This window comes from Bufo gargarizans, chromosome 4 (genome assembly GCF_014858855.1).
Source record: "Bufo gargarizans isolate SCDJY-AF-19 chromosome 4, ASM1485885v1, whole genome shotgun sequence".
Lineage (NCBI taxonomy): Eukaryota > Metazoa > Chordata > Amphibia > Anura > Bufonidae > Bufo > Bufo gargarizans.
The window spans coordinates 306,473,723-306,495,244 of NC_058083.1; the positions used below are offsets into that span (position 1 = coordinate 306,473,723).

At 41.9% G+C, this 21,522-nt stretch overlaps 1 protein-coding gene across 1 annotated transcript in view; it reads left to right on the forward strand.

Annotated features, from left to right (window-relative positions):
- Positions 1-18,081, forward strand: part of NKAIN2 (sodium/potassium transporting ATPase interacting 2) — an 850,529-nt gene extending 832,448 nt beyond the window's left edge. The window contains exon 6 of the mRNA XM_044291165.1: positions 17,996-18,081. Within this exon, the coding sequence (XP_044147100.1) occupies positions 17,996-18,081 (86 nt within the window). The remainder of the gene's footprint in view (positions 1-17,995) is intronic.
- The last annotated feature ends 3,441 nt before the right edge of the window (positions 18,082-21,522 follow it).

Genomic DNA, 21,522 nt, shown 5'->3' on the forward strand with positions numbered 1-21,522 from the left:
TGGGACAAGGCCATTTTCACCACTGTGTGGCATCTCCCCTTTTTCTTACAACACTCAACAGACGTCTGGGGACCGAGGAGACCAGTTTCTCAAGTTTAGAAATAGGAATGCTCTCCCATTCTTGTCTAGTACAGGCCTCTAACTGTTCAATCGTCTTGGGCCTTCTTTGTTGCACCTTCCTCTTTATGATGCGCCAAATGTTCTCTATAGGTGAAAGATCTGGACTGCAGACTGGCCATTTCAGTACCCGGATCCTTCTCCTACGCAGCCATGATGTTGTAATTGATGCAGAATGTGGTCTGGCATTATCTTGTTGAAAAATGCAGGGTCTTCCCTGAAAGAGATGACGCCTGGATGGGAGCATATGTTGTTCTAGAACCTGAATATATTTTTCTGCATTGATGGTGCCTTTCCAGACATGCAAGCTGCCCATGCCACACGCACTCATGCAACCCAATACCATCAGAGATGCAGGCTTCTGAACTGAGCGTTGATAACAACTTGGGTTGTCCTTGTCCTCTTTGGTCCGGATGACATGGCGTCCCAGATTTCCAAAAAGAACTTTGAATCGTGACTCGTCTGACCACAGAATAGTCTTCCATTTTTCCACACTCCATTTTAAATGATCCCTGGACCAGTGAAAACGCCTGAGCTTGTGGATCTTGCTTAGAAAATGGCTTCTTCTTTGCACTGTAGAGTTTCAGCTGGCAACGGCGGATGGCACAGTGGATTGTGTTCACTGACAATGGTTTCTGGAAGTATTCCTGAGCCCATTCTGTGATTTCCTTTACAGTAGCATTCCTGTTTGTGGTGCAGTGTCGTTTAAGGGCCCGGAGATCACGGGCATCCAGTATGGTTTTACGGCCTTGACCCTTACGCACAGAGATTGTTCCAGATTCTCTGAATCTTCGGATGATGTTATGCACAGTTGATGATGATAGATGCAAAGTCTTTGCAATTTTTCGCAGGGTAACACCTTTCTAATATTGCTCCACTATCTTTCTGCGCAACATTGTGGGAATTGGTGATCCTCTACCCATCTTGGCTTCTGAGAGACACTGCCACTCTGAGAACCTCTTATTGCTACTTGTCCCAACTTTTTGGGGATTTGTTGACACCGTGAAAATTAGAATCAACGTATTTTTCCTTTAAAATGATACATTTACTCGGATTAAACGTTTGATCTGTCATCTACGTTCTATTACAAATAAAATATTGACATTTGCATTCAGTTTTTATTCACAATTTGTTTAGTGTCCCAACTTTTTTGGAATCCGGTTTGTATATAATCCAGATAGTTAGTGGTAGATAGTCAGTGTAGGTTAGTGAGTAAATAGTGTAGCTGATAGGTTCCACTGTAGGGTGTTAGGTACATTAGGGAGGTATCTCATTTATATAATCCAGATAGATAGTGTTAGATAGTCAGTGTAGGTTAGTGAGTGAATAGTGTAGTTGATAGGGTCCAGTGCAGGGTGTAGATTAGGTTAGATAGAGATATAGTGTAGGCTTTTGCTGTCTGTTTCGTGTGTGTTTCTGTGTTTCAGTGTTTTACGGTTTCGTGTGGGTAGTGATTAGTGTCAGCGTCCTTTGCCTGTGTTTTAGGGTTTCGTGTTGGTAGTGATTAACCTCTTCAGGACACATGACGTACCGGTACGTCATGTTGTCCTGGTACTTAAGGACACATGATGTACCGGTACGTCATGTGTTGTTCCGATGAGCAGGCACCTCGGCTAAATGCGCGGGCGGGTCCCATGACCCCCCCCCCATGTCGGCGATCGCAAGAAACCGCAGGTCAGTTCAGACCTGCGGTTTGATGAGCTTTCTTCAGTTTGCGGGGATGAGAAACTTTAATATGCCTAAAATATAGATTTTTCACCCACCTGCACCCCTGAATGAATTTATGGCCGCGGGAGGTGCAGGGGCGGTTGCAGGAGGTGCGGGCGGTGCGACAGGTGGGATCGTGATCCCCTGCCCGCCTCCTCTTGAATAATCATTGGTGGCCAGTGGTTATACCAGAGTGTCAGCACATTTCTGACACTCTGGTATAAACGGCTGACATCTGTGATGTGATGTCAGCCATTTAACCCTTTCCATACTGCGGTCTGTAAGGACCGCGGTATGGAAAAGCATGGGTTACCAGTCAGGAGCTCCCTCCCTCTCCCATCGGGGGGTTGCTTTGCCTTTGCAGCCCCCAGACAGGATGGTATCACAGAGGGAGGGAGCCCCCCTCCTTACCCTTCCCCGTCTGCGCAGTTGTGGCCACAACTGAGCAGACGGGGAAGGTTCCCATGGCAACAGGACACCTTCTCAGGCATCCAGCTGTCCATGGTGCTGAACAGATCTGTGCTAAAGGCATAGATCTGTTCAGACAAAGTGTAAGTAAAATACAGTGCAGTACACTATATAGTGTACTGTACTGTATTATACAGACATAAGACCCACTGGATCTTCAAGAACCAAGTGGGTCTGGGTCAAAAAAAAAAAAAAAAACTGTAAAAATAAAAAAACACATTTATCACTGATTAAAAATTAAAAAACCGCATCCGTAATGACCTGATCTATAAACCAGTCATGTTACTTTACCCACCCGAACGGTGAACGCCATAAAAATAAAAAATAAAAAACTATGATGAAATAGAAATTTTGCCCACTTTACTTCACAAAAAAGGTAATAAAAGTGATCAAAAAAGTCGCATGTACGCCAAAATAGTACCAATCAAACCGTCATTTCATCCTGCAAAAATCATACCCTACCCAAGATAATCGCCCAAACACTGAAAAAACTATGGCTCTTAGACTATGGAGACACTAAAACATGATTTTTTTTGTTTCAAAAATAAAATCATTGTGTAAAACTTACATAAATTAAAAAAACTGCATACATATTAGGTATCGCTGCGTCTGTATCGAACGGCTCTATAAAAATATCACATGACCTAACCCCTCAGGTGACCACCGTAAAAAAATAAAAACGGTGTAAAAAAAAACATTTTTTGTCATCTTACATCACAAAAAGTGTAATAGCAAGCGATCAAAAAGTCATATGCACCCCAAAATAGTGCCAATCAAACAGTCATCTCATCCCACAAAAAAAGACACCCTTCTTAAGATAATCACCCAAAAACTGAAAAAACTATGGCTCTTAGACTATGGAGACACTAAAACATTTTTTTTTTGTTTCAAAAATGAAATCATTGTGTAAAACTTGGAGACACATTGGACCTGATGTTCTGGCCGCTCTGCAGGCTCAGGTCCACAAGTGGCTGACACCCCGAAGGCTCCAGGTAGGTATGGTTGTCTGTGACAAAGCAACCTCCTCGCTGCCCTCAATGCTGACAGTCTAGCACATGTGCCCTGCATGGCACATGTCCTCAACCTTGTGGTGCAGACGTTCCTACGCACATACCCAAGGTTAAGCAACATTGTGCAATGTGTACATAGGATTGCCAGCCATTTCCAACGCTCCCCAACCGCCACCGCATCCCTGTCCAAACTGCAGCAGGACAACAGCCTGCCACCTCAAAGGCTGATTGTTGACAGCGTGTCACGGTGTGGAACTCCACCCTCCACATGCTGGAGAGGTTGTGGGAGCAGCGAGGGGCGGTGAAAGAATACCTGCTGGACCAAGGCACTTCCAGGCCATTACACCCACTCCCCTACATCACCAATGCAGAGTGGGGGCAGATACACCAGGTCTGCCACGTGTTGGCCCAATTCGAGCAGGCAACCAAGATGGTCAGCAGGGAGCATGTCGGCCTCAATGACATGCTCCCCATAGTGTTCCTGCTGGACATGACACTAGATTGCCTGCTCGATGCTGGGGAAAGTGCCTTGGTGGAGCAAGAAGAGGCAACAATGCTCCACCAAAACCAGGCCCAGGGCGAGGAAGAGGAAGAATTTTTTTGAATAGTTTGTCGACATCCAGGAGTCTGGGCCTGGTCAGGAGGGAGAGCTGGTTAGTCCAGGGGTAGGGCAACTCCCACAGGGAGCAGCAGGAGAACCAAGATGTCATAGTCCCGGGCAGCCAAGAGGAGTCACAGTGGGCTGTCCTCTGACCACATGCTGCGATGCCTCAGGAGGGACCCCCGGATCAAGAAAATTAAAGAGAGTGATGATTTTTGGTTGGCCACCATTTTAGACCCTCGCTGCAAGAGGAAACTGGAGCAGTTCATCCCAGCCAGCCGGAGGGATGCCTGTATGAATAGCCTGCGGGCCTGTCTGATCCTCTGGCTGGAGCAGGCAAACCCTCAGCCTCATGCTCCAGTTCTCCCCGCCCATCTCACCCAGCAGGTGGCTGCCCCAAGCACTTCCAGCAGAGTAGCTGAACTTATGGGTAAGATGAAGTTGTTCTACCAGTCGCGATCCAGTAGCGCAATCCAGTAGCAGCCACAGCAGTCACTACTAGTGGCTGGCACTCATGGTGGCAGACTACATGGGTTCCATCGCTGCTTTCAGCAGCATGAGCACCGACGACCCCATGGAGTACTGGGTTGCCAGGCTGGACACCTGCTGTGAGATCGCTCAGTATGCACTGGAAGTACTGTCTTGCCCCCCCTCCAGCGTACTGTCTGAGCGGACATTCAGTGTGGCAGGTGGGGTGGTCACCAACAAACGGACCCGTCTGTCCACTGACTTCGTGGACAGATTGACATTAATCAAAATGAACGAGTCCTGGATCTGCAGCGACTTCTTGGCCCCCGCCGTCGATTCCGGGCGCTGAAGGGTCCCTTGTAAATCCCTCTCCTTGGCTCTTCCTCCCAAACTTCAGTTGTTTTTTAACTTCTGTTTATATTTCTTGATGAATTAATTTATTCATTTATTTTTATATTTATTTATGTATGAATTTGTATTTATAACTTTATTTATATACAGGTCCTTCTCAAAAAATTTGCATATTGTGATAAAGTTCATTATTTTCTGTAATGTACTGATAAACATTAGACTTTCATATATTTTAGATTCATTACACACAACTGAAGTAGTTCAAGCCTTTTATTGTTTAAATATTGATGATTTTGGCATATAGCTCATGAAAACCCAAAATTCCTATCTAAAAAGATTAGCATATCATGAAAAGGTTCTCTAAACGAGCTATTAACCTAATCATCTGAATCAACTAATTAACTCTAAACACCTGCAAAAGATTCCTGAGGCTTTTAAAAACTCCCAGCCTGGTTCATTACTCAAAACCGCAATCATGGGTAAGACTGCCGACCTGACTGCTGTCCAGAAGGCCATCATTGACACCCTCAAGCAAGAGGGTAAGACACAGAAAGAAATTTCTGAACGAATAGGCTGTTCCCAGAGTGCTGTATCAAGGCACCTCAGTGGGAAGTCTGTGGGAAGGAAAAAGTGTGGCAGAAAACGCTGCACAACGAGAAGAGGTGACCGGACCCTGAGGAAGATTGTGGAGAAGGACCGATTCCAGTCCTTGGGGGACCTGCGGAAGCAGTGGACTGAGTCTGGAGTAGAAACATCCAGAGCCACCGTGTACAGGCGCGTGCAGGAAATGGGCTACAGGTGCCGCATTCCCCAGGTGAAGCCACTTTTGAACCAGAAACAGCGGCAGAAGCGCCTGACCTGGGCTACAGAGAAGCAGCACTGGACTGTTGCTCAGTGGTCCAAAGTACTTTTTTCGGATGAAAGCAAATTTTGCATGTCATTTGGAAATCAAGGTGCCAGAGTCTGGAGGAAGACTGGGGAGAGGGAAATGCCAAAATGCCTGAAGTCCAGTGTCAAGTACCCACAGTCAGTGATGGTCTGGGGTGCCATATCAGCTGCTGGTGTTGGTCCACTGTGTTTTATCAAGGGCAGGGTCAATGCAGCTAGCTATCAGGAGATTTTGGAGCACTTCATGCTTCCATCTGCTGAAAAGCTTTATGGAGATGAAGATTTCATTTTTCAGCACGACCTGGCACCTGCTCACAGTGCCAAAACCACTGGTAAATGGTTTACTGACCATGGTATTACTGTGCTCAATTGGCCTGCCAACTCTCCTGACCTGAACCCCATAGAGAATCTGTGGGATATTGGGAAGAGAAAGTTGAGAGACGCAAGACCCAACACTCTGGATGAGCTTAAGGCCGCTATCGAAGCATCCTGGGCCTCCATAACACCTCAGCAGTACCACAGGCTGATTGCCTCCATGCCACGCCGCATTGAAGCAGTCATTTCTGCAAAAGGATTCCCGACCAAGTATTGAGTGCATAACTGAACATAATTATTTGAAGGTTTTTTGTATTAAAAACACTTTTATTGGTCGGATGAAATATGCTAATTTTTTTAGATAGGAAATTTGGGTTTTCATGAGCTGTATGCCAAAATCATCAATATTAAAACAATAAAAGGCTTGAACTACTTCAGTTGTGTGTAATGAATCTAAAATATATGAAAGTCTAATGTTTATCAGTACATTACAGAAAATAATGAACTTTATCACAATATGCTAAATTTTTTAGAAGGACCTATATTTCAGTATTGATGAATTTGTATATTTATTGATGAATTTATTTATGTATTTATTTATGGATGCATTTATTAATATATTTATTTATTGATGACTTTATTTATATATTTCTCTATTGTTGAATTTATTTCCTTTTTATTGGCGAACAATTAAAATTATTTTTTTCTATTGATTTTATCGAGTTTATTTTATTTTATTTTATTTCATTATTTATTAAACCTCTTATTGATTTTCTTATTCATTTAACTAATTGTTGAAATATAAATATATATATATATATATATATATATATATATAGATATTACTAAACATTAAGCACGTTAGAATAACTGGCCCTAGAACAGTAGTGCATAAACATTAGTAGGAACAGTAGATTTTAAATGTGAAGGGAACTTGACCACATTGGCTTTTTGTGTCGAATAACTCAATAAATTGATTAATCGTTTCAGCCCTAGTATAGTGTAAACCTTAGTCCTCTGTGTGATCTCTGGAAAATGTCCTCCATACATAAACCATACTGGAAAATAGACCTCTCAGATACCAATTGGCACACACCGCTCCATATGCTGCCCACACCGGTCTTCTCTCAGTTTCCATATCGGGCACATCGAGTCTGGAAAAGAACACTGCGGTAACGCAGCCTGCCACACCGTGCGCTGATTCCTCCAAGCCAGAGGGCAGCAGGACTAGTGGGATTTAGCAGCGGCTCTCTCTTATCCTCCTTTTGTCTGTTCCATGGTGATTGGATTTGCTACACTTCTGTAAGTTTTTATACCTGGAATAAATAAAGATTCATCAGTTTTACAAAGTGCTGATCAATTGTTTGTTTTACATCATTAGACTGTTGTCAGTTTATGCTCTCTACACTTTAGAAAGGATTAGTAAATTTGTTCTAGTATTTATTTTGTGCAATTGTCAATTGCATATTTTTTTAACAAGACATTTTGTGTTTATGTCTTTTTAATATATATGCCCATCTCGCCGATTTTGTGAAAACCAGCCATCGGCAGCACCCAGCTTTCCTCTGCCCGTCAGAGCACAGAAGCCAGTGAGGAACCAGCTAGCATCATCGATCGCAGGTCATGCTGCAGAATAAGCCTTTAGCTGCAAGGCTTGGCTACACACGGGGGGTAGTGTCACACAGCCTGGGGCAGACTTTAGCAGGAAGGGGCTGACAGGCACCGGGGAGCACCTACACTGTCATTCAGCAGAGCGGAGTTTCTAGTCTGTTTTGAAGGCAACATGTGTTCTGGAGTTACATAGAACTGCCGGTAAACTTACCCCACAAAACGAATGCAGCTGTGCTTCATCTTTGTGGACTTGACATAGAAAATCAGATCCTGTAGGTTCCAGAAAAACGTGCAGTAATCCGATCCTCTACAATGCAAATGTCTGGAGGGGGAGAAGAATGCAGGGCTTCCAGGGAGACATGGGGTAGATAGATATATACATGTGGTCCATCATGCTATAATCTATCTACCCCATCTCTCCCTGGAAGCCCTGAAATCTTCTCCCCCTCAACCATCTGCATTGTATAGGACCGGATTACTGTACATTTCTCATTAACTTAAAGGAATATGAATTTCTATGTCAAGTTGACAAAGATGAATCAAAGCTGCATTAGTTTTGTAGGGTAAGTTTACCGGCTGTTCGCTGTAACTCGAGAACACATGGTGCCTTCAAAACAGACTCCAAACTCTGCTTTGCTGGATGACAGTGTAAGTGCTCCCCTGTGCCTGTCAGCCTCTTCCTGGTGAAGTCTACCCCAGGCTATGTGACACTACACCCTTTGTGTAGCCAAGCCTTGCAGCTAAAGGCTTATTCTGCAGCATGACCTGCTATCGATGATCCAGGCTGCGCACTGGAGGCAGCTGCCGAGGACCCTGCCAGTAGCCGGGAACCGTGACAGAGTCATCACGAGGAGAGAGGAACTAAGCCAGGGACTCTTCCACTCCCGGGCCGAGGCAAGCTGGTTCCTCACTGGCCTCTGTGTTCTGATGGGCAGAGGACGGCTGCGTGCTTCCAATGGCTGGAGCACGGCGTGCGTGTGGGACTGATCATGTATGGGTCATGCGATACGCGTTAACCATGCCTCTTCACAGACAAAAGGAGGATGACAGAGCTGCTGCTAAACCACGCCAGTTCTGCTACCCTCTGGCATACTGCGCGGCTGGCTGCATTACTGCAGTGTTCTTCTCCAGACTCGATATGACCGATATGGAAACTGAGAGCAGACCGGTGCAGGCAGCGCATTGAGCTAATGTCATACTAATTTTTTGTGGGCTGTACAAAATTAAAATGCAATCAATAAAACAATTTTGTCAAAGGAAACTATTGCTTTTTGTATGCATGGGAGCACATTCCTGCTCTAGATGACGAACCTGCTGCTGTAAGAGGTGTCTAAGTTTATTTTTGTTGTTGCCCAGGTCTAGTGGAGGCCCATTCCTGGGAAAACTTTTCTGCTGCAAAGAACCTGTTGCTGTCTGTTACTGCTGAGTTAGGATGAGCTATGTATAGGCCTTAGACTCGACCATTAACATGTACCTGCTGCTGCTGTCTGTCCTAATCATTTGTGTAGGCCTTATACTTCACCGTTACCTTTATCTGCTGTTTGTCCTGATCTTGATGAGTTATGTATCGGCCTTGTCTTATAGTTTTACCATTTCCCTGCTGCTGTCTGTTCTGTTCCTGCTGATTTATTCCCAAATATGTGTACGCCTGACACTACAGCGTTACCATTTTCCAGCTGTTGCTGTCTGTCCTGATATTACTGAGTTAGGCCCAGCTATGTGTATGACGTATACTACAGCGTTATCATTTACCAGCTGTTGCTGTCTGTCCTGGTATTGCTGAGTTAGGCTCAGCTATGTGTATGCCCTATACTACAGTGTTACCATTTCCCTGCTGCTGTCTGTTCTGTTCCTGCTGAGTTAGGCCCAGGTATGTGTATGCTTTACACTATAGCATTACCATTTACCTGCTGCAGTCTTTCCTTCTGAATTTGGTCTAGCTAGGTGTAGACCTTATACTATACCCTTAACAATTACCTGTTGCTGTCTGTCCTGATTCTGCTGAGGACTACCATCTTGGACCACTTATTCGCCCTATGACTTTATCAACTATCGAGTATTAGAATTCTCTTAAGTTGGTGTGCATGCTTCAGTTTTTACGCATGTGCTCTGTTCATCATATATTGTCAATATTGTTATGCTTCATTCAACAAAAAACTTTTTTTATTTTTATTTTATTTTATTTTATCTGCTCTCATGGGCAGCACGGTGGCTCAGTGGTTAGCACTGTTGCCTTGCAGCACTGGGGTCCTAGGTTCAAATCCAACCAAGGGCAACATCTGCATTGAGTTTGTATGTTCTCCCCGTGTTTGCGTGGGTTTCCTCCGGGTACTCTGGTTTCCTCCCACACACCAAAGACATACTGATAGGGACTTTAGATTGTGAGCCCCATTGGGGACAGTTGGATGATAATGTCTGTAAAGCGCTGTGGAATTAGTAGTGCTATATAAGTGTGTATTATATAATAATAATATCTGTTATAATTTTGCTTTACTTGGGTTTTTCGGTGGCCTTGGTGTGGTTCTTACTAAAACTAGGTGGGGACCGCATGCGAGCTTTCCTTATCAAAAGGTCTTGTGCAGTTAACATTGTACAGGACTGATTGAGGACCCTAATTAAATTGTATTATTTTATTGTTTCTTTTAATCAGGATTTAGGTTCGAACATAGTGTTGTCTGTCGTCCTGAATAGGATGCCTGACCTCCATGTTGACCTCTCCACATGGTTTGTTGTGACTGGCATTATACTCATCTGTGTGGTAATCCAGTTTTGGGAATGGAGCGTTATTGCCACATGTATAAATCTATATATACATCTTTATTTGATGTTACTTCTTGACAACTATGAGATGATACTGTGCACATGAGATTTTTATAGAATCAAAGCTTTTTATTTTTCACTATATAATGTGGTATATATAATATTCTTGAAGCCATGTCACCATTTTGAGAGGTATTCTTATTATTTCCAAAGTTTTATATGTGACTGCATAGAAAGGATGCATTTGTGGCTCAGCTTGCATTCAGTTTCTGGTGCGAACATGTGATCATGTGAACACCCTGTCTATGGACACTAGCGGCCTGTGTGTGTCCCTCCTTCAATGTGATCACATTATTGCATCACATTTTTCTTTATGTAATGCGGAAGCAATGTGCCAACATGCGCTGATAATCAAACGGGACACTATATTGGATCCATGCTGGTTAGTTCTTGGTCCCTCCATTATGTTTTTAATCGGTACACTGGATATTTTAATTTAAAAATTGCTTTTTGACATATTTTTGAAATCTGGAATTGTGATAAATTAAGGAGATAATATGAATTCACATACTTTAATGGAAGTTAATATTCTCTTAACAGTATGGATACTTACATATTATTTAATATTTGTTTACATTATTTTTTATGTTTAGACACAATACGAATCAAACACATTAAATCTAATTCAATTATTAATAGTTTTCATTAAATAATCACCTGAGTTTGTATTTTTAATTGGCACCGTTTACTTTTGTCAATGCTTGAGAAAGGTCCCATTGTGTGGACTGAAGCGTCACTTTTGTTTGAATAAACGCACATGATGCACCAACAAAGAACATGCTGCTGTCAGAGGTGAATAAGTTTTTTTGGGGGGTTCCCCCCGGTCTGGCGGGGGCCGATTCCTGGGAAAATATTCCTGCTGCAAACAAATATCCGGCTCCAGTTTGTTCTGACTGAGTTTGGCCCAGCTATGTGTAGGCCTTATAGTACACCATTACCATTTACCTGCTGATGTCTGTCCGTATGAGTTTGGGTGAGCTATGTGTAGCCCTTATACTACACCATTACCATTTACCTGTCCTGATGAGTTTGGTAGAGCGATGTGTAGGCCTTATACTGCACAGTTACCATGCATGTACCTGCTGCTGCTACTGTCTATCGTGATCCTGCTGAGTCTTGTGTAGGCCGTTTGCTCCACCATTACCTTTACCTGCTGCTGTTGTCTGTCCTGATCTAGATGAGTTTGCCCCAGGACTAAAGGGGCCTTCCTACAACCTTATACGTTAATTAATAAAAAAAAACCATAATATCTAAAAATGAAAGCACACGTTAGAACATAAATAAATATTTATTAGCAATGTTGAGGAACAAATATGCCTTTAAGGCAACTTTTTAGTTGATTATGGAGGTCCAGAAACTCCTGGATCCCCTTATGGTGCAGCTCCTCCTGCTGATGCACCTTCTTATCCAGATGCCACTGCTGCTGATATAACCTCCTTTGCTGCTCCCGTAATATCTTTTGCTGGGCTCTGATCTCCAGAATTGCCCTTTGGTCGTCCTGCTGCAGCTGCATAGTTTTTTATTTATTTACCAAGTACTGTTAGCATAAAAAAAATATTAAAATTACTTTCAATTAAGATTAAGAGGCAATTAGTGCATTGTGTGGAGTATTTGTTAAAGCACTGATGATTTACATTACAATTTATTAGTTAACAATATTTATGATTAGATAGTTAGTTAGTTAGTTAGTTAGTACTAGTTCAGTAGAGTATAATTGTATTTAGTTGGTTAGTTTGTGATAGTTATGTAGAGTATAATGTTATTTAGTTGGTTAGTTAATGGTTTGTATGTACATTACAAAGTTAGTGTCCAGTGTTGTTGTTTTCTATTACTATAGTGTGTGTTTTCCCCTCATTTTTGGCCCTTTGCTTCTCTACATGTTATGGACACAGAATTATATTGCTGTGTGCACATATTTACCCTCCTAGTGGGGGTTAGTGACAACCTTCTCCTCTTCTTCCTAATCAGGAGCTGGGGGGGAATGCGGCTGCTGAGAGGGACCAGCCTCTTCGACCTCCACCATTTCACCAACATAAGGTGGTGGTGGATCATCTGCATGCTTGGAGAGTCCAACATGCTCTCCCTCCTCCTCCAATGCCGAGACCACAACCATTACCTAATCTATAGAAGGCTTGAGCTGTACAGAGGGAACTGGAACCCCTGTAATCACACAATGTTCATAATTTAGACAAACAACTCAGAACTCATAACAAATGTAAATTCACCCCTTAATGACCATGCCATTTTTCACCTTTCTGCCCAGGCCATATTGAGCAAATCCGACATGTGTCACTTTTTGTGGTAGTAACTTTAAAACACTTTTACTTATCCAGGCCATTATGAGATTGTTTTCTCATCATATATTGTATTTCATGACAGTGGAAAAAATCAGTCACAAAATTTCATTTCTATTTTTAAGAAAATACAAAATTTACCAAAAATGTGATCACTTGGTATCATGCTGTCAAAAAGCTGTAAAAAAAATAGCTTTTTTGACAGTTGTTATTTTCTTTTTTTTTAAGGTGTTCATCTGAGGGGTTAGGGCATGTGATATTTTTATACTGCTGGTTATTACGGACGTGGCGATACCTAATATGTATACTTTTTTTATTATTATTACACAATAATATCATTTTTGAACCCAAAAAATCATGTTTTAATGTCCTTATATTCTGAGAGCAATATTTGTTTAATTTTTTGGGCGATTGTTTTAGGTAGTGGCTCATTTTTTGCGGTAATGAGGTAATGGTTACATTAGTACTATTTTGGGGGTCATACTCCGTTGTGGCAAAAAAAATTTAGCACAGTTTTTTTTAAGTTTTTTTTAACAGTGTTCATCTGAGGGGTTATTTCATGTGATATTTTTATAGAGCCGGTCAATACAGATGCGGCAATACATAATATGTCTACTTTTTTTCACTATTTTGTTCCATTTTTATTTAACTTTTTGGGAAAAATAATGCTTTTTTTTCTTGAATATATATATTTTTTTAAACCTATATTTTGTAACTTTTTTTTTTCCAGTTTATTTTTTCTCCCCCTCTGGGACTTCAACTTTTGGGGGTCTGATCCCCTTTACAATGCATTACAATACTTCTGTATTGTAATGCATTGGCTGTAAGTGTATTACCATTGTAATATAGGGGGCTGGATCTCACAGGCAGACACTATGCTTAATGAAGGTATCGGGCAACCTTCCCTGCCATCGGGTTCCTATCACAGCAGCGCGGGGACCTGATGGACAACCTGCACATGTCTGAAGCTCGCACGTGCCGCGGTCTGTGCTGACCATAGCCATGCAGGGGTTAATGCGCTGGCATCAGTGATTTCACCGATGCCGGCACATACAGCAGGGGTCCAGCTATCAGTGACTACAGGACCTGCACCTGCACCTGCACATTCACTATGCAGTTTATTTACGTCACTGGGCCTTAAGTCATGTCCAGATCTGACGTACGTGTATGCCATCGGGTGTTAAGGAGTTAAGTGGGAGATGTATGTAATGTAATAATGAACAGGGCCTTTTAATGGAATACAGAATGATGATTGCAGTTTATGTATATTTACGCACACACATATATATATTTCTGTGTGTGTAAAAGACAAACAAAAATGACCCAGGGTATCCCCAAGGCGGGTAAGAGACAGTGCCCACCCTGAATAGCCGCAGGGGATACACCTAAAGTGTAACTCGGTAAAAGCTCCCGAGTGAAATAGCAGAAACAAATGAAAAAAGAGCTCATATTACCAAAAATATATAAATTTTATTACAATAAGTTAAAAGTAACAGAAAGAAGAGAAAAGTAAATTGGTACATAAGATGCCGTGAAACAAGGTGATGGGAGCGGAGAAAAAACAGCACCACCCTGGGAGAAAAGAGCACACGGTTATAACAAATGGAGAGATATAATATACGTAATATCTAGCATGGGAATAAAAAATCTTGGGTATGTGTGTGTAAAAGGCATGAAATCCACTGAATACATCATACATCTGTACCTCACTGTGTGTATAAATATATATACTGTATATATATACATAGCTATATATACTCATGGCGAAGTAGAGATGTATGATGTAACCAGCTGATTTGCTACATGTCATACCACTTAATAAGTAATCATTTTTAAAGGGATGAAATACTTATTTTCATAACTGTATATATACATTACAGAGTGTTGGCGAGAGATGCAAAAATAATGTAAGCATTGTACCTGGGCATATTCTGTCACGGATCTCTCTGATCTGCTCCAAATTCCTCCTCTTCAAATGTGACCATTTTTTTTATATAGCCATGCTAGGGTGATTGCTCTTAAACTTCCTCTTGAGCTCAGAATGGATCTCACTCACAATGGCCTGGTTCTCAGCGTGGTCCCGGGTCCAGTCATAGCCCTGCTCCAACATGAGCAGGATAAAGATGCAAGCATATAATCCCAATTTTTTTTTAATACAAGTATTGGAAATAATGTCCTCAGCAAAACATCAAAAAGTATTTTGTCTCCGAAGGGGACATATTAGATTTAATGTTACTGTTATAAGATCGGATTCTATTGCGATTGTATGGTGTGGGGTCTGAGCAATCGGATATTGGCCAGCTGAGCAGAGATGTACCTGTCTAGTGAAGTGACGGTACGGTGTAAAGCTGGTTCGCCTCCCCTTGGTGCACCCTGGGTAACTCTAAATGAACCAGCAAATACTGGCGGTAAGACAAAGAAAGCTTCTCCTGAGTCCTGACCAACAGGACACAAACTCTAATATATAGACTGTGTTTGTGTGTGTAGGGGGGGGGGGGGGTATATAGTGTGCGGCAGAAAAATGGATGTGCAATGTGCATGTGAGAGATATTTCTCTGCAGTCCATACATACATGCTACAGACATAGTAGTGTGATGTCACAACAATACTTAGTGCACCAATCAGTAATATCTACTTAGACCTGATAAAAAGGGAAGTTATATGTATCGCAAAAAAAACATTCGGATCATAAGTGGCGATTTTCGCAATTACAAATGTTTTATAACACTCTATCTTCATGTAAAGCTATTGGTCTGACATGCATGTGAAATGTAATCAAATACACTGGTGTAATGTGAAGTTACTTACAGTGATCAGGAGTTCATCCTCACTGTCTCGAAAATTGCTTCTTTTCCAACTTCGGGTAGTTCGAAAACAGTTGCTAGGCCACATCCATTTTTGCGCATGTGCATTAAGTGAATTTTACATTGTGGTTTTAGTAATGAAAATAAAATTGTAAACGGAGATAGCGAGTTCGCAAATTCAAGAATATATGACAAATATTGGCCCATATCGCCCCTGCTACTCTACTAGAGACCTTGGTAATGTAGGAGAGCAGCTCTTTGAAGACATCCCGTCAGGACATATGGCTTTCCATAAGTCCCTGTAGGGCATATGGACATTACAAGGGGTCTCCACAACTCAGGACACCCTCTATTAGCCAAAGATAATGGATGGTTGTGATCCTATATACTTGCTGTTCGATTCCAGTAAAACTTCAGTCAAATTGTGTTCTACTACAAAATCTCCAACACAATGAAATATAAATATGGAAAAGCTTGTTCTGTCACACACACCAAAAAAATTATCCATTACGTGCACACAATAAATGGCTTTCAGTTTTAAAACTAGTTGAAAATTTCAAGATGACAGCTAAGTATTATTAAATATTTCATAAATTTCTCTGTACTTGACTAATGGATCACATCAGAATATAGAATATGAATAGCATTGACAGTTGTATTTTCAAAATCTGTCATTTACCTGTCACTAAATAAAAGTTACTTTCATAAGGACCCATTTGAACGTATGACTGTCAAACAACATAAATAACAATGTAACACCTGGAATAAATAAAAAAACTTCAATATGGTTTACCATAGATTTTATATTGGTTATGTTTTTATAGTGGTTTATCATGGCTTTGTTATTGGTTATGCTTTTATAAAATAAAATATTTCTGTGTTATATGAGCTTAAGTATAAAGTGTATAAATACAATCTAATTGCTAACTCCATTCAAGAAAATCTTCTGTCATGTTAATGCTGTCAGTATGCTTAATATTAAAGGGCATCTTTCAGCATCTTTCGACTGAAAGCCCTATGAAACTGGCTGACCTGTTACATGTACAGCTTGGCATGCTGAAGGCCTCTTTGTTGGTCCCATGTTCCTATGTGCCCGCATTGCTGAGAAAAATGAAGTTTTAATATATGCAAATGAGCCTCTAGGAGCTACAGGGGCATTACCATTACACCTAGAGGCTCTGCTCTCTGCAACTGCTGTGCCCTCTCTACTTTGATTGCCAGGACCAGGTGTGATCACGTTTACACTGCCAGGCCCTGTCAAAATGCAGAGGGCACGGCAGTTGCAAAGAGAGCTGTGCCTCTCGTTGCTCCTAGAGGCTCATTTGCATGTATCAAATTAAATTTTTCTCTGCAGGCACATATGAACATAGGATCAAAAATCAAAACAAAAAATGCAATATAACCACACTGTGAAAATGCAAGCTAAACCACTATGAAATAATAGGCTCAGGTAAATATGGAGCTCCCCTCCATCTTCCACCACCATCTTCCATGAAGCCTTATCTATATGCAGTTACAAAACTAAGCATCTGCCTCAGTATTTTACACGTGTGACCTCCCACCACCATTTAGCTTTGTACCTTCATTTTAGCATTCCTTTGTGTCACTAAGATCAGGCTTGCTCTGTGATGTCACATATATTTGAGCCCCTGTTCTGTGTCCATGTAATTGCCATACCATATATGTACAGTGTGGGAAGGGGTTAAAGGTGTTTTCTGAGATTCAGATATTGGTAGCCTATCCTCAGTACAGGTCATCATTATCAGATCAGCAGGGATCCAACTACCCTCACTTCCACCGATCAGCTGTTTGAAGAGGCCACGGCGCTCCATGAGTGTCAAGGCCTCTTCCTAGACCAGTGACATCACATTCATAAGTCACATGACCTAGTGAATGGGGCTGAGCTACGATACCAAGCACATCCGCTATCCAATGGACTACGCTGTGCTAAGTCAGCTGGAGGAGGCTGAAACACTCACTGGAGCACCAAGGTCTCTTCAAACAGCTGATTGGGGCTGGTCATGTGTGTTGAACCTCCGCCAATCTCATATCGATGACCTAACCACAGAATAGGTCATCAATATCTGGTCTTTATACTGTATATTATTGATGTATAGGTGGAGTATAGTATAGTTATGATGTATAATCATCTCACTTCGCAAGGGTGGCCACTGCAGTAGGATCGCAGTGGAGCCAGAACTTGGAAAGAAGGCACTTTCAATAAAGCATTGCTATTGGTAAGTGCCTTCTAATGACTTTAGCTACATACGGAGACCCAAACAGTAAGATGGAATACCCCTTTAAATAAGAATATCCATAACTCTAATCCAAGGACAGTATTTAGTAATGATTCATTATTCTTGCAGCTTTTCCCTCATTTTGCAGCATGAATCATTTCTGTACATTTCAGTAATTAGTAACTCTACTGATTATTACCAGCCTGTCATATCTGCCTGGAAGTTCCGAAATTGATGGAGGCATTCTGCCCGAGGTCAAAATGATAATGATTTTTTTTTTTATTCTTTTTTTTTTTTTCTGCAGTTGATTTTATAGGTGGCTTTGACTCCTATGGCTACCAGGGTCCTCAGAAGACATCTCACTTACAGCTGCAGCCCATGTATATGTAAGTATTTCAATTCCACACGTGCTGTGAGTGACAGTTATTAAAAGGTTATTTCTGCTAAAGGATAAAAAATACAAATTAAACACAAGTACATTTCCTTTGTTCTGACCCCAGGCTACACTTTCCGATATTAAGCCAGATATTACTCTCTTCACTTTTCAGAGTAATGATTTTTGGAAATGGGATCTGCTTAAAATTAACTGCAGCCCTGATCTGTAATAATTTCTTGTCTTAAATGTGACAAATGATATATGACCATATTTCTTTTAATTTTCTCCTTTAGATGGATATCAATATTTTTTACTGTATTACAGATGTTGCTTGTGTCAGTGAAATGTTATATAATGCAGTCTTGTATCAAAGTGCTTCATGTTTTGCACACATTAAGTGGACAAGAACAGTGGGATATTGTAGAAAGCCTTTTATACATTAGGGTGATGAAAAAGTGAAAAATTACTTTTCTGAAAAGACCTTACAGTTTTACATAATAATTTCTATTATATCTTTTCATGGGACAAGATATGACACTTTGATAAAATGTACAGTAGTCAGTGTACGGCTTGTATAACAGTGTAAATTTGGTGTGCCCTCAAAATAACTCAATACACAGCCATTAATGTGAGTACATCCCTAAGTGTAAATGGCCAAATTATGCCCAATTAGCCATTTTACTTCCCCGGTGTCATGTAACTTGTTAGTGTTACAAGGTCTCAGGTGTGAATAGGGAGCAGGTGTGTTAAATATGGTGTTATCACTCTAATGCTCTCTCATACTGGTCACTGGAAATTGAACATGGCACCTCATGGTACAGAACTCTCTGAGGATCTGAAAAAAAGAATTGTTGTTCTACGTACATAAAGATGGCCTAAGCTATGAGAAGATTGATAATACCCTGAAACTGAACTGCAGTACGGTGGCCAAGACCATACAGCGGTTTAACAAGACAGCTTCCACTCAGAAAAGGCCTCGCCATGGTAGACCAAAGAAGTTCAGTGCACGTGCTCAGTGTCATATCCAGAGGTTGTCTTTTCAAAATAGACGAATGAAGGCTGTCAGCATTGCTCCAGAGGTTAAAAGGGTGGGATGTCAGCCTGTCAGTGCTCAGACCATACACCGCACACAACATTAAATAGGTCTGCATGGCTGTCATCCCAGAAGGAAGCCTCTTCTAAAGATGTTGCACAAGAAAGCCCGCAAACAGTTTTCTGAAGACAAGCAGACTAAGGATATGGATTATTGGAACCATGCCCTGTGGTCTGATGAGACCAAGATAAACTTATTTGGTTCAGATGGTGTCAAGCGTGAGTGGCGGCAAAAAAGGTGAGGAGTATAAAGAACAAGTGTGTCTTGCCTACAGTCAAGCATGGTGATGGGAGTGTCATGGTTTGGGGCTGTATGAGTGCTACTGGCTGTGGGGAGCTACAGTTCTTTGAGGGAACCATGAATTCCAACATGTACTGTGACATACTGAAGAAGAGCATTATCCACTGTCTTCGGAAACTGGGCCGCAGGTCAGTATTCCAACATGATAACATACCTCCAAGATGACCACTTGCTAAAGAAACTGAGGGTAGAGGTGCTGGACTGGCCAAGCATGTCTCCAGACCTAAACCCTATTAAGTATATGTGGGGCATCCTCAAACAGAAGGTGGTGGAGTGCAAGGTCTCTAACATTCACCAGCTCTGTGATGTCGTCATGGAGGAGTGCAAAGGGATTCCAGTGGCAACCTGAGAAGCTCTAGTGAAATCCATGCCCAAGAGAGTTAAGGTAGAAAAAAATGGTGGCCACACAAAATATTGACATTTTGGGCACAATTTGGCCATTTTCACTTAGGGGTGTACTCACTTTTGTTGCCAGTGGTTTAGACATGAACGGCTGTCTGTTGAGTTATTTTGAGGGTACACCAAATCTACATTACTGTCACGGATGTAGTAGGGGAGAACACCAAAATACAAAAAGAAGGAAAGGGAAAGACACTAGGCCTCACCTGGCCCTAACTCCTATCTGTATGGGCACCTCTCGATGGTAGAGATACCCATACACAGGAACCTAGAAAACTCTGGTGACCCTTGGATGCCCTAAAGATAATGACAGGGCAGAGACAACCTGTTCCTTGTTCCTGTTCCTGTTGTGAAGGAACTAGCGTCTCACTGAGGCCTAGTAAACAACCGGGGGGAGGAATACAAAATACAACAAGCGGAACACTTTACTTCTGAGGATGATGGATGAACAGGACTCCAACAAGAACCATACTCTAGCTCTTCTAAAACCAAATGAAGCTATCCAAAGCAAGGAGTGATGGGTAAAGTCAGACTAAATCGGGAGAGGCAAAGGTCACATGATCCACACCTGAACAGGAGGTGTGGACATACCAGCAACACACAAACAAAGTGAAACCAAAAGAGGCTGTCAGATCACTAATGTGTAGATAATCTTTCAGACCTTCTGAGACCTGTCACAGATGTGACAGTACCCCCCCCCCCTTCTACGGGTGACCTCCGGGCACCCAGGACCAACCTTATCAGGATGAGCTCTGTGGAATGCTCTCAACAGACGACTAGCATTTACATCGGTTGCTGGAACCCACAATCCTCTCCTCTAGTCCGTACCCTCTCCAATGAATGAGATAGTGGATGGATCTCTAGAGAACTCGGGAGTCCACAATCCTGCTGATCAGAAATTCTAAATTGCCGTCCACCATGACAGGAGCAGGAGGTAAGGAGGACGGCTCAACAGGTTCGACACATTTCTTTAGCAACGATTTATGAAATACGTTATGGATTTTCAATGCCTGAGGAAGTTCAAGACGGAAGGCTACAGGGTTAACAATGGCAGTGATCTTATATGGACCAATAAATCTTGGGCCCAACTTCCAAGAAGGTACCTTAAGTTTAATGTTTCTTGTAAGCAACCACACAGAATCACCCACTCTCAGATCCGGACCACTCGTGCGTATCCTGTCAGCCACACGCTTATACCTGTTGCCCATCTTTTTCAGGTTATTTTGGATTTTCCGCAAAATAGAAGACAAAGAGGAAAATCATTCCTCCTCAGGAATTCCGGAATTCTGAGCACCAGAAAATGTACCAAACTGTGGATGGAACCCATATGCCCCAAAAAATAGCGACTTATCAGTGGATTCCTGTCTACAGTTATTTATAGTAAACTCAGCTAACGACACAAATGAAGGCCACTCTTCTTGATTCTCTGAAAAAAAACATCTCAAGTAAGTCTCCAGATTCTGATTAGTGTGCTCTGTCTGTCTATTCGACTGAGGATGAAAAGCCGAAGAGAAGGACAATTGTACACCCAGACAAGTACAGAACACTTTCCAGAATCTGGAAACAAACTGAGTCCCTCTATCGGACACCAAATCAGAGGGAATTCCAGGTAGTTTCACGATGTTGTCGACAAACACCTGTGCAAGAGTTTTAGCATTCGGGT